Source organism: Gorilla gorilla, chromosome 18 (assembly GCF_029281585.2).
Source record: "Gorilla gorilla gorilla isolate KB3781 chromosome 18, NHGRI_mGorGor1-v2.1_pri, whole genome shotgun sequence".
NCBI classification, from domain to species: Eukaryota; Metazoa; Chordata; class Mammalia; order Primates; family Hominidae; genus Gorilla; species Gorilla gorilla.
In genome coordinates this window covers 31346298-31373010 of record NC_073242.2, presented here as the reverse complement: position 1 = coordinate 31373010, position 26713 = coordinate 31346298, and the positions used below count along the sequence as shown (strand labels likewise).

The 26713-nt window shown below is 47.6% G+C and overlaps 1 protein-coding gene across 3 annotated transcripts in view; it reads right to left on the bottom strand.

Annotated features, from left to right (window-relative positions):
- LOC115933223 (serine/arginine repetitive matrix protein 2) overlaps positions 1 to 26713 on the bottom strand; it is a 124605-nt gene that overhangs the window by 89151 nt on the left and 8741 nt on the right. For all 3 annotated transcript variants that reach the window (XM_063699602.1, XM_063699603.1, XM_063699604.1), the window contains exons 2-7: positions 15872 to 16036; positions 13984 to 14109; positions 9235 to 9372; positions 7245 to 7370; positions 4518 to 4579; positions 1090 to 1221 (exon numbers count right to left, since the gene is read on the bottom strand). In XM_063699602.1, the coding sequence (XP_063555672.1) occupies positions 1090 to 1221; positions 4518 to 4579; positions 7245 to 7370; positions 9235 to 9372; positions 13984 to 14109; positions 15872 to 15898 (611 nt within the window). In that variant the 5' untranslated portion in view covers positions 15899 to 16036. The remainder of the gene's footprint in view (positions 1 to 1089; positions 1222 to 4517; positions 4580 to 7244; positions 7371 to 9234; positions 9373 to 13983; positions 14110 to 15871; positions 16037 to 26713) is intronic.

The following is a 26713-nucleotide window of genomic DNA, read 5'->3' as shown; positions in this document are numbered from 1 at the left end:
AATCCAATGCACCACACTGGCCCCATCACAGTTTATCGTAATAAACTTACCCCAGAAGAGGCAACAGGAACAAAAACAGCCATTCTACTACCCCCATGGCCGCAATCCACTGCCCCCATGTCACCCGCAATTTCATGTTCCAGCTCGTCCAGGCTCGAGACAAGTCTTATGTCCTTGTTTAATTGGCAGCTGCTTTTCTTTCTTACTGTTACATAGAATAATAACGCATCGTGCAACTAATGGCGTCTCAGATTTGATGAGTTAAGGTATGTGCAGGGGAGGCCCTGGCCTGATTCCCGAAAGAATGACAGAGGTGGTGTAGTGGGGCACGCCTTACATAGGGGGTAGAGCCTAAAATCCAGTACAGCCAAAATCACCCTCAAATGGGGCTTCTTTGGCTAAACAGACTTACATGGTCAGCTGGGCATGTTGCACAGAACATTCAAACAGCAAGAACATGCAGGATGCGAGATGCTCAGAAAGAGACAGAAAAAAGTGAGACTGACTCAAGGAGGGATAGTCACGCGCCATGGCAAACAGCATCAACTGCCTGTTTGGACAACATTTCTCTTCTTTTTTTTTTTTTTTTGAGACGGAGTCTCACTCTGTCTCCCAGGCTAGTATGCAGTGGCGCAATCTCAGCTCACTGCAACCTCAGCCTCCTGGGTTCAAGTGATTCTCCTGCCTCAGCCTCCCGAGTAGCTAGGATTACAGGCACCTGCCACCATGCCTAGCTAATTTTTGTATTTTTAGTAGAGACAGGGTTTCGCCAGGTTGGCCAGGCTGGTCTCAAACTCCCGACCAAGTGATCCGCCTGCCTTGGCCTCCCAAAGTGCTAGGATTAGACATGAGAGCCACCACACCCAGCTTCTTTCTTCTTTTCTCTGCCCAGTTGCTTTAATGACATGTGAGATCCTACCCCATTTGGCAGAAAAGCAAACTGAGGCCAGGAGGAGAAGTGAGGCATCTTGCCCAGAACCACAAAGCTAGTAACAGGCAGCACTGCCAGGGCCCCATCCTGGATTCAGGCCACAGTAGTGGAAAGGAGGTGACCGGGGCATCCTGGAGGACAAGGAAACTCACACTTACTTCCTAGTCTTGGCGCATTCCTTCTTCCAGTTCTTTACCAAAACAGGCACGACTTGTTCCGACGTGTCCTCCTTGTTTAAGGACCAGAGGTCACTGTCCTCCAGAGGCTGGCGGTAGCCCCGGACAATCAACCTGGGGCCAAGACACAACGGGGTTAGGCAATGAGAGTCAATGAGAGGAGGAGGAGGAGGACGGGGCTCACTCATTCCACACGCCTGCTGATGCTGCTCCCCTCTGCAGCACAGCTGCCTGCTGCAAATGAAGGCAGCCATGCAGCTTGGGAAGTCAGAATGCGGATGGACATTTGCATATATTACAAGCTAATTACAGCTCATTCTGTTGGGTCATGCAGGAAAAATGGCTTTTTTTTTTTAGTGGTGCACACAAAAGACTTAGGAAAAAAAGATGATTTAGGAGCGAAGTATCAGGACAGCTCTTTTTTATTTTTTATTATTCATTCATTCATTTATTTATTTGGAGAGAGGGTCTCGCTGTGTCACCCGGGATGGAGTACAGTGGTGCGATCGCAGCTCCCTGCAGCCTCCAGCTCCCGGTCTAGAGTGGTTCTCCCATCTCAGCCTCCCGAGTAGCTGGGACTTTGGGTGTAAGCCATTATGACTGGGTAACTTTTTTTTTATTTTTTATTTTTGTAGAGACAAGAGTCTCCCTATGTTGCCCAAGGTGGTCTTGAACCTCCGGGCTCAAGCAACCCTCCCACCTTGGCCTCCCAAAGTCTTGGAATTATAGGCGTAAGCCACCGTGCCCCGCCAACTTTTTAAAATTTTAAATTAAAAAGGCTGATATGGGCCTGGCACGGTAGCTCATGTCTATAATCCTAGCACTCTGGGAGGCTGAAGTGGGAGAATTTTGTGAGCCCTGGAGTTCAAGACCAGCCTGGGCAACACAGGGAGACTATCTCTACGAAAAGTAAAAATAAAAAAACTAGCCAGTCGTGATGGCTCGCACCTGTAGTCCCAGCTACTCGGGAGGCTGAGGTGGCAGGATTGCTCAAGGCCAGGAGGTGGAGGCTGCAAAGAGCCGTCATTGTGCCACTGCACTCCAGCCTGGGCAACAGAGTCAGACCCTATAAAAAGAAAAAAAAAAAAATAGGCTGAAGGAAAAAATTAAAAAATAAGAAGGCTGACATGACAAAGCATTAGTAAGCATGAAATCTGGGTGATGAGATTATTGAGTTTTATTATATTAATCTTTCTATGTGACTCCATCCAGGCTGGAGTGTAATGGCGCCATCTCAGAGCACTGCAACCTCTGCCTCCTGTATTCTAGCAATTCTCCTGCCTCACCCTCCCAAGTAGCTGGGATTACAGGCGTGTGCTGCCCGGCTAATTTTTGTATTGTTAGTGGAGACAGGGTTTCACCATGTAGGCCAGGCTGGTCTCGAACTCCTGACCTCAGGTGATCCACCCACCTTGGCCTCTGAAAGTGCTAACATTACAGGCATGAGCCACCGTGCCCAGCAGACTAAACACTTTTATAATAAAAGGTAAAATACTTTCATCTTTTGTTCTAAAATAATTTCAAACTTATAGAAAAATTACTCAAATCATACTAAGAATTCACTCAACTCACCATTGTTAACACGTTGCCACGTTTGCAGTTATCATTCTGTCTGTATCCATTGACATGCACACACAAACACACACACACATGCAAACACATCATCTTTTTCTGAACCATTTAAACAGTTAAAGGCCTGGCATGGTGGCTCACACCTGTAATCTCAGCACCTTGGGAGGCTGACGTCGGTGGATCACCTGAAGTCAGGAGTTTGAGACCAGCCTGGACAACATAGTGAAACTCCATCTCTTCTAAAAATACAAAAATTAGCTGGATGTGGTGGGCAGGTCCCTGTAATCCCAGCTACTCAGGAGGCTGAGACAGGAGAATCTCTTGAACCCAGGAGGCAGAGGTTGCGGAGAGCTGAGATCCTGCCACTGCACTCCACCCTGGACGACAGAGCAAGACTCCATCTCAAAAAAAAAAAAAAAAAAAAAAAGTTAACATATAGCCTCTACATGCCTTTACCCCAAAAAAACTGTAGGTATTCCCTTCCAATCCAGGACATGCTCTTATGTAACTAGAGCACAATTTTCCAAAACAAGAATGAATGTTATTAGCATGCATCCGGTGTCCTGTAGTCATGAACAAATTACATCAACTGTCCCAGTGATGCTTTTTAATAGTAACTTCAAGAAATTATTTAAAACATCTAATTTTTTAAAACGATGTTTGTCATTAAGACAAGGATGAGACCGGGCATGGTGGTTCACGCCTGTAATCCCAGCACTCTGGAGGCTGAGGCAGGAGAATCACTTGAGCTCAGAAGCTGGAGACCAGCCTGGGCAACATGATGAAACCCCATCTCTACAGAAAGTACAAAAATCTGCTGGGCGTGGGGGAGTGTGCCTGTAGCCCCAGCTACTCAGGAGGCTGAGGCAGGAGCATCACCTAAGCCCAGTAGATTGGGACTGCAGTGAGCTACAAGTGCGCCACTGCACTCCAGCCTCAGCGACAGAGCGAAAGCCTGTCTCAAAAAAAAAAAAAAAAAAAAAAAAAGATGATGCTTATTAGGGGCAAAAAAAGATTCTTCAAACAATCCCCACTAAGATGTTAACAATGGGCAGAAAAAGATATACAAAAAGAGGACCAGAAGGTAGCTGGGCATGGTGGCTCACACCTGTAATCCCAGCACTGTGGGAAGTCGATGCGGGTGGATCACCTGAGGTCAGGAGTTTCAAGACAAGCCTGGCCAACATGGCAAAACTCTGTCTCTACTAAAAATACAAAAAGTAGCCGTGCATGGTGGCGCAAGCCTGTAATCCCAGCTACCTGGGAGGCTGAGGCAGGAGAATCACTTGAACCTGGGAGGCGGAGACTTGTAGTGAGCTGAGACTGACAGAGTAAGACTCTGTCTCAAAAAAAAGAAAGACGACCAGAAGAAGGCATACTAAAATGGTGACACTGGTCACCTCTAGATGTCTCCTGAACTGCTGATCCGCACATGTGGTTTTTTAACCCACACTTCCTGTGGTGAGACAGTATTATTTTTCTAAGGCGTGGGGGACAGGAGGGGCACAATGTCAGTAATAACTATACCTAATATTTTAAAAACCCAAATCTGAAGCTAAAGCAAGAGCAGTCCAGCATATGGCTGTCCCAGGCAAAGCCTTCTGCAGAGGTGTCAGCTGCTCACGGCTCATGTGTTTATCACATTCAAGTTCACGGAACTGCCGGACAGAGTTGGTGTCTCTGAGACCACATGGCCAGCACAGGCAGATTCAAGACAACTCTGCAGAAGAGCAAAGGAGGGAGAAGTTGGGGAGGGGGAGCTGAGCATGTTCATTCATTCATTCATTCATTCATTCACTCCCCACCACCTCCCTGAGGTCTGGGGGGCCTGGCCTTACTCTGTGATCCACCAGAAGGTGATCCTCGACAGGAAGGAAGCGCTGGACTCTGGGCAGCGATTCTAGTGGAAAGAAAGCACAGGTTTGGGAGGAAGAGGGAAAGGAACGATTTGACTTTTCATCCAGGTCAGAGCTTAGCAAGTAGTCAGCTGCTCACTCTTCCTTCCAGAGGACTAGCGTCAGCTCCACACCATTCTGCACCCCAAAAGGACCCTCTCCTAATCCCCAGGAGAAAGAAACTCATGGCAGCTCTTCCAGTTTCAATCAACGGAGTGTCTACCATTTGCAACCACAATACAACATGCTATAGACCTGCCTTGTCTTCTATCCCCGCAACAACCCTAGGAGCTGGTGTTAACATCATCCCTACTTCACTCATTCATTCAACAAATATTTTCTGAGCACCTACTATGTGCTAGGCATTCTACAAGGTACTACAGGGTTGCCTTATATCCCCACGACAACCTCATGAGCGGGTATTACTTTGTCCCCACTTTACTCATTCAGTCACTGAATATTTATTGACCACCTACTATGTGCTAGACACTCTACCAAGAGCTTATATACTTGCATTATTTTATATCCTCATGGAATTCTATAAACATGGTATTACTATTATCTCCACTTCATTCATTCGTTCATCCAACAAGTATTTCCTGAGCACAACCCTTGTGCCAAGCACCCTGCATACAAATCTAAACAAACAGAAATGACCCCTGCCTGTATGGAGCTTGTGGTCTACTGCAGTAATCGTCAGTAATACCTGCCAAGATTCTCTACTATTAGTAGCTAGCTCTTTTCTAAGTGCTTTACACAAACTACCTTATTTAATCTTCATCCTCACCTCACAAGATAAATAAAAAGTATTATATCATCCCTGTTTTGCAGTTAAAAGAAACTGGGCCTGTAATCCCAGCACTTTCGGAGGCCGAGGCAGGCAGATCATGAGGTCAAGAGATCGAGACCATCCTAGCCAACATGGTGAAACCCTGTCTCTCCTAAAAATACAAAAATTAGTTGGATGTGATGGCGGGCGCCTGTAGTTCCAGCTACTTGGGAGGCTGAGGCAAGAGAATCGCTTGAACCTGGGAGGCGGAGGTTGCAGTGAGCCATGATTGAACGACTGCACTACAGCCTGGCAACAGAGCAAGACTGTCTCAAAATAAAAATAAAATAAAATTTAATTTAATTTAAAAACTGGGGACCAGAGATGAAAAAGATTTGTTCAAGGTCCCACAGCTAAAAGTGGTGGAGTCAGGATGTGAGCCCCAAAGAGTCAGGCTCCAGAGAGAGACATGCATCAAATGATCACATGAACAAATGCAAAACTACAACTTCTGGGCCTTGATGTGTGTCCTGAAGGGAGAGAAATATTACCAATGAGACAAAGTAAGTGCATGGGGGCTGATCTGGTGCACGAAGGTCAGAGAAGGCTCCCCCAAGGAAGACAGTCAAGCTGGCACCTGAAGGGTGAGTAGAGGAGAACTAAGTAACAAGGAAAGGCAACGCATTCCCAACAGACAGCAGTGTGTGCAAAGGCCCGGTGGTAGAAGAAAGCATGGTAGACTCCAGGAACCAAGAAGGGGCCTGAGCAGTCTACACTGGAGGCTGTGCACAGTCTACACTGCAGGCCACACATTTTGGTCTTCATTCTAAGGGCAATGGGAAGTACTGAGAGATTCTAAGCAAGCTATCAAAGAACTTATTTCCCAGAGAAATGAAGATGAGCCTCAAGTCAACAACATGCAGGCAAGGAAAGGGACCGACACAGAGCTCCTGGGATGACAGACAAAGCCTGGCTTTCAACATGGATGCATCCAGGTCTAAATTCTGAAACACAAGCTTTAGCAGCAGAGGGAAGAGAGGTCACCATGCAGTAATGAAAGATTTGCACATCCTGTACCTATACCCTGGAACTTAAAATAAAAGTTGAAGAAAGAAAAAAAATTAGCCAGGCATGGTGGTGAGTGCCTGTAATTCCAGCTACTCAGAAAGCTGAGGTAGGAAGATTGCTTGAGCCCAGGAGGTCAAGACTACAGTGAGCCGAGATCACACCACTGCACTCCAGCCTAGGCAACAGAGCAAAACCCTGTCTCAAAAAAAAGAAGAAAAGAATTAAGGGAAATTAATAAAGTGTTCCCTTTTGTTCTACTAGCAGAAACGGTGGCCATCTCTACACTCCTCACTGATAAGTTTCCATATTTACAGAATTTCTCTGAAACTGACAAAACAGACCAAGGGTCTCAAACTCAAATCCCTCAGGGGCCAGGCATTTGCCACAAGTGAGGAAAGCATGCCAGTATAATACAATAGGGAGTGCCGGGGACTCCAGCAACTCCTCAGCTCTGCCCTGTAGGATTATAGGCCTAATCTGTCAGAACTTTACTTTTCCAGAACATCTGGACAGCTAGAATTCATAAAAAATACCTGATTTGTAATTATCTGCTCACATTTTCCAAAATCACCATGCCAAGTGAGAAACCTACAGGCCTCCAAGACAGCAGTTCATCAACGACAAAGCAGATTCTCTCCTTCAGCTCCCCCAGCCACATCTAAGCCTCAGTTTTTCCATCTGTAAAGTAGGTGGGATGATATTCCCTGTATCAGGGGTTGAGGGAGGCTGGAACGAAATCCTGGATGGATCTAAGAAATGTTAGGGGGTACTGTGTCACGCATCTCTCTCTCACACACACACACGCACACACACTTGTCTGTGGTCACACTTACAGGGTCGTGGATGGTTTCCGAGAACAGGGGTGAGCGATCTGAGAAACAGGACAAGACGAGCTGAATGAGTAAGAGGGAAAAGTAGACGTAGAAAGTGATGTCACGAAACAGGTCCACCTGGGCATCCTGCATGGTGGGGAAGGAAGGAAGAAAAAGATCACATTCTGGGGCTGGGTGTGGTGGCTCACGCCTGTAATCCTAGCACTTTTGGAGGCCGAGACAGACGGAACACCTGAGGTCAAGAGTTGGAGACCATCCTGGTCAACATGGTGAAACCCCGTCTTTACTAAAAATACAAAAATTGGCCAGACGTGGTGGCGGGCAACTGTAATCCCAGCTACTCGGGAGGCTGAGACAGGAGAATCACTTGAACCCAGGAGGCGGAGGCTGCAGTGAGCCGAGATCACGCCACTGCATTCCAGCCTGTGTGACAGAGCAAAACTCCATCTCAAAAAAAAAAAAACAAAAAACCAAGGTCACATTCTGAGAGCAGGTGGCAGAAACCCACTCAGCCACAGCGACATCGCAGGCTCCCCAGGGGCTGCCAGCCCCCCCCGGGACATAATGGCAGAAAGCCGGCTCCATCACGGGTAGTCTCACTGCTCACCGCTGCCTGATGGGAGGAAGACAGGGCTTGGGAGTGAAACAGAGCTGTATCAAGGCCTGGCTCTCTCACACTGGCTGTGGGATCTTGTCAACTTATTTAACCTTTCTGTGCCTCAGATTCCCCACCTATAAACCACCGGTGGTTCTTAACCAGGGGTGATTCTGCCTCCCAGGAAACATCTGGCAGTGTCTGGGGACATCTTCTTTGTCGTAACTTGGGAGTCTTATGGCACCCAGTCAGGGGAAGCCAGGGACGCCCCTAAATGTCTACAAAGCACAGGACAGCCCCTACAACCAAAGAGTCTCCAATCCAAAATGTCGATTAGTGCTGAGGCTGAGAAATTCTGTCCAAGTCACTGCAAGAGGTCCGGCAGATTATTCGTGACACATACACAGTCCCCTGCGAGGCACTTTGAAAACATGAACTCAATCAGCATCAGCTGCTATCACTCATGATAATACGTAGGCACTCAATAGTCAAATGTTCAGCTTCTTTTCCTTCCTTTGCCTCATGCCAGTCTCTAATTAGCTCCAAGATGGCAGGAACAGCAGGTTATTCCAAAAGCACACACTCCAGGTCAGGCGTGGTGGCTCACGCCTGTAATCCCAACACTTTGGGAGGCCAAGGCGGGTGGATCACGAGGTCAAGTGATCGAGACAATCCTGGCCAACATGGTGAAACCCCGTCTCTACTAAAAATACAAAAATTAGCTGGGCATGGTGGCGCGTGCCTGTGGTCCCAGCTACTCGGGAGGCTGAGGCAGGAGAATCGCTTGAACACAGGAGGTAGAAGTTACAGTGAGCCTAGATCGTGCCACTGCACTCCAGCCTGGCGACAGAGCGAGACTCTGCCTCAACAACAGCAAAAAAAAAAAAAAAAAGTGCACACTCCTCAAAATTCCTAGGAGCAGCACATGGCAGCCAATGTAAACAACTTCCCCAGCCAGAGCAGCAACTGATGGGACAAAGGTAACGTGAGGACAAGCCTAGGGTCCCCCAGGGGAACAGTCACTCTGCAAACACCGTTCCCGGCTCGGCTCCATCCCAGCCTGGCAAAATTTGGAGCTGCCTCTCTTGCTGTTTCCTGCTGATGGGGCCAGCCTGGCATCGGCCCACAGCTCCTGCCCTTGGAGGTCCCATGGGAGCCCCCTGGAGCAACCCAGACAAATCAGGCCCTGGGGAAAGGAGGTGCTAGAAAAAAGGCTGAGGCTGACTTAGTGAGGATTTGGTGGGGTAGGGAAGTCACCGAGGGAGAAGCTAGCTGCATGTGGTACCCATCCCCTGGTTCCCATGGCAATGCATGACTTCTACACAAGCCAGAGAGACCCAGCATCTCTCCCCCCGGGTCCACTGAAGGAAGATGAGGAAGGAGACTGCCACTTACCTCTTTTAAGGCTGTCATAATTTTGGATCTCAGGATGGCGAGGGCACACACTAGGGCTACCAGCCAGAAAGTGAGCATGATCCCTGAAGACTGAACTCCCTTCCTCCTCTCCAGCTGAATTAAAAAGGTAGCAAGCAGCTGAGGAGAGAAGCACAAGACAGGAGTTGTTGGGTTTTTTTTGAGATAGAATTTCACTCTTGTCGCCCAGGATGGAGCACAGTGGCACAATCTCAGCTCACTTGCAACCTCCGCCTCCCAGGTTCAAGTGATTCTCCTCCCTCAGCTTCCCCAGTAGCTGGGACTACAGGTGCCCGCCACCATGCCTAGCTAATTTTTGTATTTTTAGTAAAGACGGGGTTTCACCACGTTGGCCAGGCTGGTCTCAAACTCCTGACCTCAGGTGATCCCCTTGCCTTGGCCTCCCAAGGTGCTGGGATTACAGGTGTGAGCCACTGCTCCCAGCCACACTATTTCTTAATGGACCACGTAATAAATATTTTGGACTTCATGGGCCATAGACTACATCAAAACTACTCCGCTTTGCCACTGCAGTGTGAAAGTGGCCATAGACAAGATGTAAATGAATGGACATGCCTTCATGCCAATAAAACTTTATTTAAAAGAACAGGCAGAGTACCCAGTACAGAAAACAAAACCCACTTGCCCTGATGCTCAACGTTCCCGGGGTCAGCCTCTGCCCCATCGCCCCTGCTCTCCGCCTCGGCCATCTCTGCTCCAGCCACACACAACTCTCAAGTTTTCCCTGTGACCCCCAGGACTTTACATGTGCTTTTCTCCCCAGCTGGTCCTCTGCCCTCAGCCCCTTCAGCTTTTTAACAACTTGCTCATTCTCAGGCTTCAGCTGCACCATCCCTCCCTCAGAGAAGCCTGGCTATGCCCCAGACCAAACCAAGCTCCCCTACCTTCACCCTCACACAGCACTCTGCAGACGTTTAAACACTTTGTGCCTTTTGAGGAATCATTTGTATAACGTCTGTTTGCACAGCTAGACTATATGGTTGTGTCTCCAATGCTTGATACAGAGTAGGGATAAAAAAAAAATCAGCCGGGCGCAGTGGCTCATGCCTGTAATGCCAGCACTTTGGGAGGCCAAGGCGGGCAGGTCAGGAGTTTGAGACCAGCCTGGCCGACATGGTGAAACCCTATCTCTACTAAAAATACAAAAATTAGCCAGGCGTAGTGGCGTGCGCCTTTAGTCACAGCTAGCTGGGAAGCTGAGGCAGGAGAATCACTTGAACCCGGGAGGCGGAGGCTACATTGAGCTGAGATCACGCCACAGCATTCCAGCCTGGGCGACAGAGTGAGACGCCATCTCAAAGAAAAAAAAAAAAAAACATGTGCTGGCTGCATCCTGTCCCATATTCCCAGTGCCTGCATATCCTGGTTCCCTGGGATATAGTCAGAATGTTTCTGACGCCATTCACAGCTGAGCTGGTCCTCCATTCCATCCCAGAGATCTCAGGTGGATAAAGAGAGGCCGAGGATCTCATAGGCCAGTTCACCTCTTGGCCAGCCCAGCTCAGAGTCCCCTGAGGAGTCAAAAGCCCCAACCCTCAGACTATCACCCCCGTTTCCCCCAGGGTGACAGAGGCATAAATGAACGATCATAAGACCAGGAACGGCCAGGCACAGTGGCTCACGCCTGTAATACCAGCACTTTGGGAGGCCGAGGCACGTGGATCACCTGAGGTCAGGAGTTTGAGACCAGCCTGGCCAACATGGTGAAACCCCGTCTCTACTAAAAATACAAAAATTAGCCAGGTGTGGTGGCGCGTGCCTGTAATCCCAGTTATTGGGGAAGCTGAGGCAGGAGAATCACTTGAACCCGGGAGGCAGAGGTTGCAGTGAGCCAAGATCACGCCATTGAGCCTGGGAAAAAAGAGCGAAACTCTGCCTCAAAGGAAAAAAAAAAAAAGACCAGGAACAAGGAATGTTAAGGGAGGATGACCTACTCAAGTCAAAAACAGCTGACCACCTATGGTGGCTCATGCCTGTAATCCCACCACTTTAGGAGGCCAAGGCAGGGGGATCACCTGGGCTCGGGAGTTTAAGACTAGCCTGGGCAACATGGAAAGACCCTGTCTCTATTATAGTGAAATTGAGGGGAAAAAAAAAAAAAATCCACTCTAATACCCCACTGCCAGAACGCAGAGCCCAAGACCCGAATTCAGGACAAAGCAAAGCCCTTTACTCTCTCATTCCCTCCATGCATTTATGGAACGCTTACTGCATGCCAGGCACAGGGCCAGGCTCTGAGGACACAAAGGGGAATCAAACCCAGCAGGAGAGCCAGGCATAAAGCAGGTGCCAGGCTACACGCTGGGGCCTAGACTGGAAGCTGGCCCTACCACTTACTGACCAGGTGACCTTGGGCCAGTCCTTCTCCTCTCTGTACCACAGTTTGCTTATCTTATTTACAACGTAAAAGGGTTAATAAGTAAAGGGATTAGGACAGTTCTTGGCAGAGAGTGGACAGCACATATGTGTGCTATATAGAACCATGGTCTGGGCAGGGCATGGTGGCTCACACCTATAATCCTAGCACTTTAGGAGGCCCAGGCAGGAGGATCACTTGAGACAAGGAGTTTGAGGCCAGCCTGGGCAACATAGGGAGACCCTGTCTCTACAAAAATAACAAACTGGCCGGGGGTGGTGGCTCATGCCTGTAATCCCAGCACTTTGGGGGGCCTAGGTGGGTGGATCACCTGAGGTCCGGAGTTCGAGACCAGCCTGGCCAACATGGTGAAATCCCATCTCTACTAAAAATACAAAATCAGCCGGGCGTGGTGGCGCATGCCTGTAATCCCAGCTTCTCGGGAGGCTGAGGCAGGAGAATCGCTTGAATCCAGGAGGCGGAGGTTGCGGCAACTCAAGATCACGCCATTACATTTCAGCCTGGGCAACAAAGCGAAACTCCATCTCGGGGGGGGAAAATAAATAAATAAATAAATAAATAAATAAATAAATAAATAAATAATAAATTTAGATGGGCATGTTGGTGCATGTCTACACTCCCAGCTACTTGGGAGGCTGAGGCAGAAGGATCATTTGAGCCCAGGAGTTCAAGCCTGCAGTGAGCTGTGATCTCACGCCAGTGAAGTCCAGCCTGGGCAACAGAGTATGACTCTGACTCTAAAATTTAAAAAATGAAAAATTAATTTAGAAAAATAAAGATTCATGGTCCTTGGCAACCTGGCTCCGCGTTGTCTTTCCTGACCCCTCTGTCACATCCACTCTATCCCCCCAACCTTCACACCGTGTTCCTTCACCGAACACCTTGTCCTCCCTGCCTGCATCCTCCCCTTAACCTTCCACCCCTCCCTGGACACACTGTTCACCCTGCTCAGAATGTCCTGCCTTAAACTTGTTCTCTCCTTTTTTTTTTTTTTTCTTTTTTGAGATGAGGTCTCGCTCTGTCCCCCAGACTGGAGCACAGTGGTGCGATCTCGGCTTACTGCAGCCTCCACTTCCCGGGTTCAAGCAATTCTCCTGCCTCAGCCTCTTGAGTAGCTAGGACTACAGGCGTGTGCCACCACGCCGGCTAATTTTTTTATTTTTAGTAGAGACGGGGTTTTGCCATGTTGGCTACGCTGGTCTCAAATTCCCGACCTCAAGTGATTCTCCCGCCTCAGCCTCCCAAAGTGCTGGGATTACAGGCATGAGCCACGATGCCCAGCCTCCCTCCTCTTTTTACAATACTCAAGGGCTACACTCTCCGAGAACTCTCTGATCAGGGCTCAGAAGCTGCAGGTTGCAGGGGCTAAAAGCATGGCATCTGGGGTCCCACCCCTGACTCAGCTGCACATTAGTGGTGTGATCTTGAGCAGGACACTTAACCTCTCTGTGCCTTGTTTCCTCACCTGTAAGATGGGAACAAAGCAGGACCCATCTCACAGGGTTGTTGTGAAAATTCAATGAATTTCAAGACACGTGAAACACCAAGAATACTGCCAGGTACATACATAGTAAGTGCTCGATACACATCAGCTGTAATTAATAAAGTTGTTTCCTTGTCTCTGTCACTCACTAAGTTGTGTATCCCCCGGGACAGAGCAGTTTCCTATTTAGCTTAGCAACCCACCCCCTATGCCAGATAGTGAAAACTCAAGGCCATTAGACCCCAGGCAGTTAGTATATAAGTGACCAAAGTAGCCAATGCAAGAGCAAAGTCTGGCAAACGCAAGAAAAGGGGGCATCTGCCACTCAGAATCAGTGGCAGGGAAGACAATAGGGCATGGCGGGGACTGTGGCAAACTGGACAACACATGCCCCATCCAAAGACTGCAGCTGGGGCTGGGAACAGTGGCTCATGCTTATAATGCCAGTGCTCTGGAAGGATCACTTGAGGCCAGGAGTTTAAGACCAGCCTAGACAACACAGTGAGATCCCATTTCTACAGAAAATTTTAAAATTAGCCAAAAATAAGCTGGGCGTGGTGACACACACCTGTAGTCCCAACTACTCAGAAGTCTGAGGTAGGAGGATTGCTTGAGGCCAGAAGTTTGAGGCTGCAGTGAACTATGATGGTACCACAGCACTCCAGCCTGGATGAAAGCGAGATCTCATCTCTTAAAAAAAAGAAAAAAAAAAAAAAAAAGGCTACATTTATATCCCAGCTCCAGCTGATCATTGCCTTAAAAAACTATGATTCTAGTCTTACGGGTTATTACTTTTGGTCTCCACTGAGCCCAGCAGATGGCCCAGGGGTCACAGCCAGCTCCTACTTACCATGGTGATGCCCAAGAGAGTTGGGCTGACCAGAAACACTGGGGCCAGGAATATGCCCCGACTTCTTTCCCAGAAAGAGTAGAAGAGGTCTGCCCAGCACACGATCCACAGCAAAAATCCCAAGGCCTGGAAGAGAAGCACATACATATCCTACAACAGACAGCCCTGGAACCTCCCCCAGGGCCTGCACAAACAGCTCAGCCCCAGGGATAGGGGAACCAGCCAGCCTTCAAATGATCAGCCACAGTCCTAGGACATGGCACATATCCTCTGGAATAAGGACAAGTCCTCGGTAGGTTGAGCTGGCATCCAGGCCGGCACGTGATGGTCTGTAACCAGCTTGCTACACCCCGCTACCTCCAACAGGACTGTTTGTCTGGTCACCATGCTCCCCAGTGCCTGAACACTCAAGAGCTCAGCTCACAGCTCATCTCTAGCTGCAACTCCAGCGCACTGCACAAGAAAGCCCTCCACGACAACCATTCATTCAACCAGTATTTACTGAGGGCCCTCTACAGGTGGGATATGTTTCAAGGTGCATCCATTCTCAAATGATTCAGAAAAAATAAATTATAGCATGCATACAGAGAGAGAGAACAAAAGCTCATGATAAAACAAATGTAGCAAAAGATTAAAAAATCAGTGAATACGGGCCAGATTCATGCCTGTAATACCAGCACTTTGGGAGGCCGAGGCAGGAGGATCACTGGAAGCCAGGAGTTTAAAAACAGCCTGGGCAACAAGGCGAGACCCTGTCTCTACAAAAAATTGTTTTAAATTAGCCAGGCATGGTGGTGTATGCCTGCAGTCCCAGCTACCAGCTACTCAAAAAGCTGAGGCAGGAGGATGGCTTGAGCCAGGAGTTCAAGGTTGCAGTATGCTGTGATCATACCACTGCACTCCAGCCTGGGCAAAAGAGCAAGACCTTGTGTCAAAAAAAAAAAAAAACAAAAAAACAGGAAACAGTGACTATGAGTGATGGATAGAGAAAATCAGGCAGCAGTTCCTGGTATCATTATCGCAACTTTTTTTTTTTTTTTGAGAAGGAGTCTCGCTGTTGCACAGGCTAGAGTGCAGTGGCATGATCTCAGTTCGCTGCAACCTCTGCCTCCTGGGTTCAAGGGATCCTCCCACCTCAGCCTCCCAAGTAGCTAAGATTACAGGCACATGCCACCACACCCAGCTCATTTTTGTATTTTTAGTAGAGACAGGTTCACCATGTTGGTCAGGCTGGTCTCAAACTCCTGACCTGCCCGCCTTGGCCTCCCAAAGTGCTGGGATTACAGGCGTGAAACACCACACCTGGCCCATTATTGCAATTTTCCTGTAGCTTTAAATTATTTCAAAATAAAAGCCAACTTAAAAAAAAAATTAGGGGCCAGGCATGGTGGTTCACACTGAGCATCCCAGTACTTTGGGAGACCAAGGCAGGAGGACTGCTTGAGGCCAGGTGTTCAAGACCAGCCTGGGCAACACAGCAAGTCCCCCCTCTCTACAAAAAATAAATTAAAAATTGGCCAGAAAAAATCTATATAAATATATTTAATTAAATACAAAGGAGATCGCCTCAGTAAGAGGGGAAGAGCTGATAATCTCCCAGTAATGCCTTGAGAACAAGCCTATCATTCCTATTGCATAAACAGGGAAACTGAGGCTTGGGGAGGTTAAAAAATTTGCTCGAGGCCAAATACTAAGCGGCAGAGCAAAGATTTGTACCCATGTTTGTCTCCAGAGATCCAGTTTTCACCTCCCACATTATTCTTCTGCCTTCTAGAAGAAGGAACTTAGGGTCAACTAAGTAGAAGAGAAATGTCAGTTATCACCAACCACCACTCCCCATCCAGGTGCACCTTCCCACCCCCCACAACGAAACCCCCCGGTGACTTACAGTTTTGGTTTTGTTGAGAGGTGTCATCTGAATGTAGCCTCAGTCATGTCGGGAGAGATAGAGGAAGTAGAAGGGGAAACAGGCCCAGAGGTAAAAACAAGGCACCCACACGAGGAAGCACTTGGTGAAGTCCGGGTTGCTGGTATTCCACGTGACATTCCAGTCCTGCGAACACAAACACAGGCGAGGGGTCAGCAGGACACACCCCAGAGGACAGGAGCTCGCCTGGAGCATGAAACCAGCTGCCATGGGGTTTGAAGAAACAGACAAGGCTCCTATATATCCAAGGACCTCTCAGGATGAACACGCAAACTCAAAAGATCAGTAGCCAGAAAGACTGAGAAATGAGGAATAAGGGATAAAGGTACGTGGTGTCTTCTGCACTCCCACCTGAGCAACAGAGACCCTGTCTCGAAATAAATAAATAAAAATAAAGCTGTCTTAACAGGAGCATACAGGTCAGGTGCAGTGGCTCATGCCTGTAATCCCAGCACTTTGGGAGGCCAAGTGGGCAGACCACTTTAGGCCAGGAGTTCGAGACCAGCCTAGACAAGATAGTGAGATGCTGCCTCTATGAAAAACACCAAAAATGGCTGGGCATGGAGCGTGCCTGTATTCCCAGCCACTCAGGAGGCTGAAGTGGGAGGACTGCCTGAGCCTGGAAGGCAGAAGTTGCAACGAGCTGAGATCATGCCACTGTACTACACCCTGGGCAACAGAGCGAGACCCTATCTCTCTCTCTCTCTCTCTCTCACACACACACACACACACACACACACACACAACAGTGCATACACACAAAAAAACCCACCAACAACAAAAAGGTATGTAGCATCTCATCTCACATTAACAGTCCCCAGAACCTGTGGCATGTCCCACTGTAGTATAAAAGATGGAGAGAGCCATTTAAAGGAACCCTGAAGGATATTCTCTTATAACCAAAGAACCCTGTGTCATCTAGATCACTCTGACCTTGTGAACTGAGGACTTTCTAACCATCTTCATTCATCATCATCACCTTCCCCACTACGACCATCACCACCACCAATATCACTGCCAACACCATCACCGCCATCACCATCACCACCACCATCATCACCATCGCCACCATCACCGCCACCCTCACCGCCGCCGCCACCACCACCACCACCACCACGGATAACAACCAAACTGCAGTTCTGTGTGCCAGGCTTTATTCTAAGTACCTCATGTGTATTATCTCCTTTCATTCTGTAATTATTTTTATCATCTCCTTTTTCAGATGTGAAACTCAGGCACAGAAGGGTTAAATACTGTGTCCAGTATCACACAGCTGGTAAGCTCTGGAGCTGAATTCAAACTCAGGCAATGTTGTTCAAGTCTGCATTTTGCCACTGAGCTGTCCAGCCTTGGAAACAAATTTTGTTTCAATTACTTTTACTTAAAAAAAAAAAAAAAGCCTGTATTTTGTTAAAGAGCCATGCCAAATAGACAAATTCATAGATACATACATAAATAGATCAGAGGTACCTGCCCAAGAATAAACCTCCACCATCAGCTGTTCTGTAATGAAGAATTTAAATTTTTTTTTTTTCTTTTTTTGAAATGAGGTCTTGCTCTGTTGCCCAGGCTGAAGTGTGGTGGTAAGATCACAGCTTCCTGTGCCTTGAACTTTGGGGCTCAAGCAGTCCTCCCACCTCTGCCTCCCAAGCAGCTATACTACAGGTGTGCACCACCATGCCCAGCTGAAGAATTTAAATTTAATTCAAGCCATAATCTGGCAACTGACTAAACAACTTTGGGAAGACTTACTACTCTTTTTGGGGTCTCAATTTCCTATCTCCACCACAATTCAATCGGATAAAATAAGAAGTACAAAATAGGTTTCCCCACCCACAGCTTGGCCCATAGATGGCTGCTTGTTATTGCTGTTGTTTTAGGCATACTTTTTGTTTTTAAAAAAATTAGATTAGATCCCAACATTTAAAATTTGATTTCCAGCTTTTTATTTTTATTTATTTTTTTTTCTTGACAGAGTCTTGCTTTGTCACCCAGACTGGAATGCAGTGGCATGATCTCAGCTCACTGCAATCTCTGCTTCTCGGGTTCAAGCGATTTCGGCTCACTGCAATCTCTCCTTCCCGGGTTCAAGTGATTCTCCTGCCTCAACCTCCTAAGTAGCTGGGACTGCGGTCACCCCGCCTCGCTAATTTTTTTGAATTTTTAGTAGAGACAAGGTTTTACCATATTGGCCAGTCTAGTCTCAAAGTCCTAAACCTCAGGTGATCTGCCAACCTCAGTCTCCCAAAGTGTTGGAATTACAGGCGTGAGCCACCACACCCGGTCTCTGGCATAACTTTAAAAATCAGAAAATCTTCTGGGCGCAGTGGCTCACGCCTGTCATCCCAGCACTTTGGGAGGCCGAGGCAGGAGGATCACGAGGTCAGGAGATCAAGACCATCCTGGCCAACATGGTAAAACCTCATCTCTACTAAAGTACAAAAAACTAGCCAGGCATGGTGGCGCATGCCTGTGGTCTCAGCTACTCGGGAGGCTGAGGCAGGTGAATCGTTTGAACCCAGGAGGCAGAGGTTGCTGTGAGCCGAGATCCCACCATTGCACTCCGGCCTGCGCAACGAGACCAAAACTCAGTCTCAAAACAAAAAAACAAACAAACAAACAAACAAAAAAACACCACAAAACACAAATAAAAGGTGATTAAATCTATCTGAAGAGCAACCCAGAAAGCAGGCAGAGAAAAGCCTAACCATGCATACCCCACTTTCACCCAACAATCCTACTTTACGGACAGGAGTCTAAAGGAAATAACTCCAGCAAGAAAAGGAACAACGTGTACAAGCTGGGCCATTTCACAACAGCAAAACCCAGGAGAACTCCCAAGCACCTAAGAGCCAAGCAAACTGGGGCAGATGATCCGATTAAAAAATGACCCTGCTGTCACAAAACGAACTGTGCAACCTCCTGCACCCCAGGAGAGGCCACCCCTAAAGGTGGCAGGTAGCACTGGCCATGGGGCTTACATTCTTGAGCGAGGATTTTTAAACCATGTGTAAAAGCAGAACAAGAAATACAGCAGGCAACATCTCTGACTGTCAAAGAGCTGTGCTTAAGAGTGAGGGGGCGGCTGGGCATGGTGGCTCACACCTGTCATCCCAGTACTTTGGGAAGCCAAGGCAGGGGGGATCACTTGAGGTCAGGCATTCGAGACCAACCTGGCCAACATGGTGAAACCCTGTCTCTATTAAAAATACAAAAATTAGCTGGGCATGGTGGCAAACAACTTGTAATCCCAGTGACTTGGAGGCTGAGATGGGAGGATCACTTGAACCCAGGAGACGGAGGCTACAGTGAGCCGAGATCATGCCACCGCAGTCCACCCTGTGCGACAGAGTGAGACTCTGTATCAAAAAAAAGAAAAACAGAAAGAAACTAGAAGCTATTATTATACTGCATTGATTCTAAGACTGTTTCTTCCTATTTTGCTATCTTTGATATTTCTCTGTGTCTCTCAATTAGCCCACCCTATAAACACTGCTGGCTACGTTTTTATATCCTAACATCTCTGAAACTAGGATGTATGTCACAAATGCTGGCCTCCAGGATCCCATGAAATGCAGCATGTCCGTATCAACAGCCTGGTCTCTCTAACTGAATGATTAAGGGATGGTGAGAGGCTTTTTTCTAAGTTTCCAGAATTAAGAAGGAAAAGTTAAAAAATTCCCTTACTTCTTAGCCACGCCAACTCAAGGAGACAGGCAGTCATCACACCCCCCACTCCCCACTCCCACTCTGTAACAGCTCAATTAACTTTAATGGGGGGTGAGCATCATTGTCAAGCTACCTGACCAGGCCAGCTCAGGCAAACCCACCAGCAGCCTGATCTCTGATAATCTCAAGCTGCCTTCTTGTCTCCACAAGGCCCATGCCCAGGCCAGGTTTGTTTTTGCCAAACTGAGGCAGATAGGAGAAAATAAATAATAAAATCTCTCACTTGCCAAAGCACAGCCCTTTCCAAAGCATGTGGTCACCAAGAGGCCCTGATTCCTGCCAGGTCCCAGGAATACTCTCTGCAAGGCACAGTGTTCTTTTAGAAGCACTCACATAGGATTTGCCCGGCAAGAGGGCTATCAATTCAACCACTTCAGCTTCAGTGTCCTCACCAGTCTCTATAAGGGACATATCTTGAATTCATATGCACATTCTTTTTTTTGAGACAGGGTCTCGCTCTGTCGCCCAAGCTGGAATACGGTGGTGCAATCGTGGCTCACCGCAGCCTCAACCTCCCAGGCCCAGGTGATCATCCCACCTCTGCCTCCTGAGTAGCTGTGACCATGGCCATGCACCATCATACCTGGCTAATTTTTTTTTTTTTTAATTTTGTGTAGAGACTGGGTCTCGCTATGTTGCCCAGGCTGGTTTCAAACTCCTGGGCTCAAGCCATTCTCCAGCCTTGGCCTCTCAAAGTGCTGGGATTACAGGCATGAGTCACCACGCCCAGCTCACGTGAACATTTCAAACTGCATCACACGATTGCTGGAGATCTGATAGTATCTTGAGAATGGACCTTGAAAACCAACAAGCAGGCTACAGCGTTGCTGATAGTCACCCAGGAGAAAACACAATCACGATGGACATATTGCAGCATTACCCTAACATGGCTTGTATATAACTCCTGGCAGCAGGTGGATTGCGTCCATGCCAGGGTTTCTCAACTGCAGTACTACTGACATTTGGGACCAGAGGATTTTTCATTATGGAGCCCATCCTGTATTGCAGGATATTTAGCACACCCCCTGGCCTCTACCCACTAGACTCTAGGCATGCACTCCCTGCCCCATCGCGACAGCCAAAAATGTTTCCAGACATTGCCAAATGTCCCCTGGAGACAAAATCATCCAGAGTTAAGAACCACTGATAATAGGCGATTTAAAGAATATCTTTTTTTCTTAGTAGTGCTATATTTACTTTAATAGCTATTAAAGTAAGCACATAAATATAACCAACCTGTGACTTCAAAGACATTCTAAAGTGATATGAAACTTCCTTTTGCAATAACTTTGTTAAGGCTTAAAAAGTGAATTGATTGAAAGAAAAACATTAGCTGAGTACGATGGCTCATGCCTGTCATCCCAGCACTTTGGGAGGCTGAGGTGGGCAGATGGCTTGAACTCACAAGTTCAAGAGCAGCCTGGACAACATGGTGAGACCCCATCTCTACAAACATAAAAATTAGCCAGGTATGGTGGTGCATGTGGTAGTCCCAGCTACTCTGGAGGCTAAGGTGGGAGGATAGCTTCAGCCTAGGAGGTAGAGGTTGCAGCGAGCTGAGATTGTGCCACCACACTCTAGCCTGGGCAACAGAGCCAGCCAGACCTTGTCTCAAAAAAAAAAAAAAGTTAAAAAATAAGTACATGTTGGACAATATTGGCTGGCTTACTCAAAAGTTTCTCCCTTGCTGTTTCCTCCTAGAGAAGCATAAAACCAAATGCTCATTTTTCCTGCCTCCCTTGCAGCTAGAGGTGGTCATGTAATCCAGTTTCAGCCAAGGAGACATGACCAGAAGTCTGCAATGTGGACAGAAGAGCCTTTGAAGAAGGCTTGGACTTTCCTGAATAGAAAGGAACCCATGAGGCTGGTGCAATCCTTCCCTCTTCCTACCTTGAACCCAGATATATTGGCTAGGGCTGTAGCAGCCATTTAGGGGCCTTGAGGAAAAGACAATGAAAACAGCAGAGATGTCAGTCCTAACAACCCTGCATCACTAATCCAATGCCAGCAACTCCAAGGGGTACTGGAATTCCTGACATGTAAAAAATAAACAAATAAATACCTTTCTGCTTAGGCTGCTGAAGTAGCGCTGTTTCTTGAAGCCAGATGCAATCCTAACAGATACAAGGTAAGAGATAGATGTCAAAATCCTGAAGACTAGACTCAAATGACTGAGGTCAAAACAGCTGGGAAAAGGGCAGGCTTTGAGTCAACCTGCTGGGTTTGAATACTGTGTCCACTCCTTGCTAGTGACATGATCCTGGGCATGTTTAACTGTGTCACAGATTCCCCATTTAAAATAAAAAGTCATTACAGCAACCACCCAGCATGACTGTGGGCCTGAAACAAGTTATGTGCAGAGAGGGCTGGGCATACCACACAACACAGAGTGACCTCAATGCATGTTATTTTACTTATAAAATCAACTCTTGGAGGTTCCGTCTCTCAGCTTTGGAGCCCCCCACCCTCTGTCTCTGTACAGGGGACCTTCTTCCTTCTCCCTTTCTTCTTGCCTATTAAACTCTCCACTCCTTAAAACCACTCCACGTGTGTCTGTGTCATTTTATCTAAACCGGCATGAGGACCAAGAACCCTGGTGTTCCTCCACTCATCGGAGCCGTATCATTTTGGTGTGTTGGCCAGGAAAGGAAATTATTTCATCAGACTGAGGCAATCAAACTCAAAATGGTGCTGTAACCTGAAGCACACATGGACACGCCATTCTTCCGAGGACCCTTAGATCCACCCCAGGAGAAGCCCTAGCTGCTGTTCCCCATTCGACGCCCCTTTTCACCAGGAAGTAGCCAGAAGAAGTCGTCGCCCAAAACCCCCTAACAGCAGTTAATGTGGCATCTCCACAGGGGGTAATGTAGGAGTTAAGCAATTATTTTAGGCAAATAGAGAGGAAAAGGGGTCCTTGGGAAATGTTTGGTTTTTAAAGCAACTCCGGAAAAGTTTCTTGTAAAGCCCCGGCTCTTAGAGCCAGGACAGCAACCTTTGATATGCAAATACAAGCCATTAGAAACTGGGTCCACCCAAACATGGCGATTCCCACAGCCTTCCTGCCCTTTCCCCACATGTTCCTAGCAACATGGCCGCCACCACACTTCCCCAAGTGTGCAGAACATCATGGTACCCTGCATTTGCATACTAAAATGCTAGGTGGGAGGGCCAGCTTTTTCATGCGCTACGTGAAAGACATGCCTAGTCAAACCAATCCCCTGAGGCCTATGCAAATCAGACACTGCCTCTTCTAGCCTCTGTACATATACCTAGCTGCTATCTGTGGCAGCTGGGGTTCTCTCTCTCAGCTTTGGAGCCCCCCTCCCTCTGTCTCTATACAGGGGATCTTCTTCTCCCTTCTTTCTTGCCCCTTCTTGCCTATTAAACTCTCTGCTCCTTTAAATAAACAAACAAACTCTTACCAAAGTCACACAAGCAAGATGGGGATAAAGCAGACTAGAAGTGATTTAGTCATTGGTTCTTTCCAACACTTGAGAAGGAGTTGTCTTTAGGGACTGAGTTGAAGGCCAGGTATAATGGCTCACACCTGTAATCCCAACACTCTGGGAGGCCGAGGCAAGAGGATGGCTTGAGCCCAGGGGTATAAAACCAACCTGGACAACACAGGGAGACCTCATCTGTACAAATTAAAATATATATATATAATTTTAAAGAAATAATTGTGTTGTAAATATCCCTGTCTTAGAGCTAATGCCTAAGCAAAGAGGGGGGAAAGAAAGCCGCCAAGGCTTCCCACAGGATCCAAGTCCTACAGGCCCAATTCTCAGCCTGCTTCTGGTTCTTTTTCTCTTCCCTACTCTTTGAGCTCCAGCCACAGTGGCCTTCCTCATTAAGCCAGTGCTTCTGCACATGCATTTCCCACTGCCCAGAACATTCTTACCTTCTGCTTTTGCCTATACAGCAGAAACTGCTAGCTGCGCTCCAGTATCAACTCTCCCTCATCCCTGAGTAAGATCTTCAGCTGGGTACATCCTGCTTAGAAAGGAAACTACATTTCCCAGCCTCCTTTGCAGCTAGAGGCACCACATGACTAGGTACAAGCCAATGGGATGTGACGAGAAGAGACGTGGGCAACCTCCAGGTTATGCCCTTACTCTGCTTTCCTACTGGCTGCCATGTGGACATGGAGATGCATCATCTTGATCCATGAAGATGAGGACAGCAGAGCAACAAGATGGGAGGGGCCTGGGACCCTGATTATTTTGCGGACAGAGCTGCCACACCAGCTGGGATTTTTACTTGAGAGAGAAATGAGCTTGTATCTTAACCCACTATATTTGGGATCTTCGACACACATAGCCAAACCTGTATCATCAAAGGGGTTCCCCACTTAAGGAGTCTCCTTTTTTCTCTCCAACCAGATGAAACCCTGCTATTGCACTCACCGGGCACCATGCAGCTCCCCTTCATAGCACTTCCTGATGATTATTCATTTATTTGACCATTTCCCCAACAAGACTGGGGCTCAAGGAAGGCAGGGAACCATGCTCTGTACACCGCTCGATTCCCAGCATGGAGCCCAGGTAAGGGCTATGCAGGACCCTCAGAGACTGTCACCTGAATGGGACCAGTCAGGCCATGGGACCCATTCATGGGCACTGACCCTCGGAGATTCTACCTCCTGCAAAGAGCTCCTAAGAGGGTCTAAGATACCCACTCACCCAAGTCTTGCCTCGAATTTCCCCAGGACCTACCTGTACACAGAGGTTTAAAAAAAAAAAAAGACTATGGGCTGGGAGCAGTGGCTCAAGCCTGTAATCTCAGCACTTTGGGAGGCAGAGGCAGGGGGATCACCTGAGGTCAGGAGTTTGAGACCAGCCTGGCCAACATGGCAAAACCCGTCTCTACTAAAAATACAAAAAGTAGCCGGGCGTGGTGGCACATGCCTGTAATCCCAGCTACTCGGGGGGCTGAGGCAGGAGAATCACTCGAACCCTGGCGAAGGAGGTTGCAGTGAGCCGAGATCACGCTACTGCACTCCAGTCTGGGCAACAAGACAGAAACTCTCTTAAAAAGAAAAAAGAAAAAAAAAAAAAGACTATGACCAGCTGCCTAAAGAGGAAACAATTATCAGCAATTACTCAGATCCATGTTACATTTCATCTGCAATTAAATATCAATTAACAAAAATGCATCATAATCAAGATGCACCAGCCCACGCAAACAAAAAAATAAAGACTATATGTTTTGTTTTGTTTTTCTGAGACAGAGTCTTGCTCTGTTGCCCAGGCGGAAGTGCAGTGCCATCATCTTGGCTCTCTACAACCTCCTCCTCCCAGGTTCAAGTGATCCTTATGCCTCCCCCTTCCCAGTAGCTGGGATTATAGGCAAGCGCCACCACAGTTAATTTTTGTATTTTTAGTAGAGATGGAGTTTCACCATGTTGGACAGCCTGGCCTTGAACTACTGACCTCAAGTGATCTGCCCACCTCAGCCTCTCAACGTACTGAGATTACAGGTGTGAGCCACCACACCTGGCTCACTGTTTTCAATACAAAAAAAAAAAAAAGAAAAAATGTTAGCTGGGCATGGTGGTGGGCACCTGTGGTCCCAGCTACTCCAGAGGCTAAGGTGGGAGGATTGCTTGAGCTTCAGAGGTCATGGCTGCAGTGGGCCATGATCGTGCCCCTGCACTCCACCCTGAGCAACAGAGGAGATCCTGTCTCAAAATACACATATATATGTTTTTGTAGAATCCCGTTCTTGTTCTTAAAAAATACCATGTATTTATGGCTGCGCACGGTGGCTTAGACCTGTAATCCCAGCACTTTGGGAGGCTGCGGCAGGTGGATCACTTGAGGTCATGAGCTTGAGACCAGCCTGGCCAAAATGGTAAAACCCCATCTCTACTAAAAATACAAAAATTAGCTAGACATAGTGGTGCATGCCTGCAGTCCTAGCTACTCGGCATGTGGAGGCTGCAGTGAGCAGAGATCACGCCACCTGCACTCCAGCCTGGGTAATAGAGCAAGAATGTGTCTCAAAAAAAAAAAATTACTCTATCTTTAGGATCTGTGGAGAAGAAAGGTTGAAAATTAAAAACATCAACCTGCCAATAAGATTGTCTCTAGAAGAGGCCGGCCATGGTGGCTCACCCCAGTAATCCCAGGACTTTGGGAGGCCGAGGTGGGCGGATCACCTGAGGTCAGGAATTCGAGACCAGCCAGGCTAACACAGCAAACCCTGTCTCTACTAAAAATACAAAAATTAGCCGGGCATGGTGGTGCATGGTACACACCTATAACCCCAGCTACTCGGGAGGCTGAGGCAGGAGAATCACTTGAACTTGGGAGGTGGAGGTTGCCATGAGCCGAGATCACTGTACTCCAGACTGGGCGATGGAGCAAGACTCCGTCTCAAAAAAATAATAATAAAAAATTATCTCTAGAAGGGATTTTCATGTTTCACTCATTTCTGCACTGTTTTCATTCTGTACTGTACCCCTTATAACATCAGACAAGAGAAAGAGTAGGAGAAAAGAAGTCCCTTTAAGAAATTCAATCTCTACCATGTTTATAGTAACAGAAAACCTGGAACTTCCAAAATATGTATATGTCAGCAGTTCTCAGAGTTGTGATCGTCTGGCTTCACACAAATGCTATGATTTAGGTAGTTAAACAAGTTTTCTTTTTTTTTATTTTTTTTGGAGACAGTGTCATGCTGTTGTCCAGGCTGGAGTGCAGTGGTGCAATCATAGCTCACTGCAGCTCAACCTCCCAGGATCAAGCAATCCTCCTGCCTCAGCCTCCTGAGTAGCTGGGACTACAGGCATGTGCCATCATGCCCAGCTAATACTAATAATAATAATTATTATTATTATTTTGTAGAGATGGGGTCTTTCTGTTGCCCAGGCTGGTCTCAAACTCCTGGGCTCAAGTGATCCTCCCACTTCAGCATCACAAAGTGCTGGGATCAGATGACAGCAACAGTGCCCAGTCCAAGTTTTCTTAAACCTAAACTACAAATAAAACTGCAGAATGAATCTCCCCACATATCAGTCCAATTTCAGAGCTGAAACCTGATACCCATCTTGTCCAAGAGACTCACCCA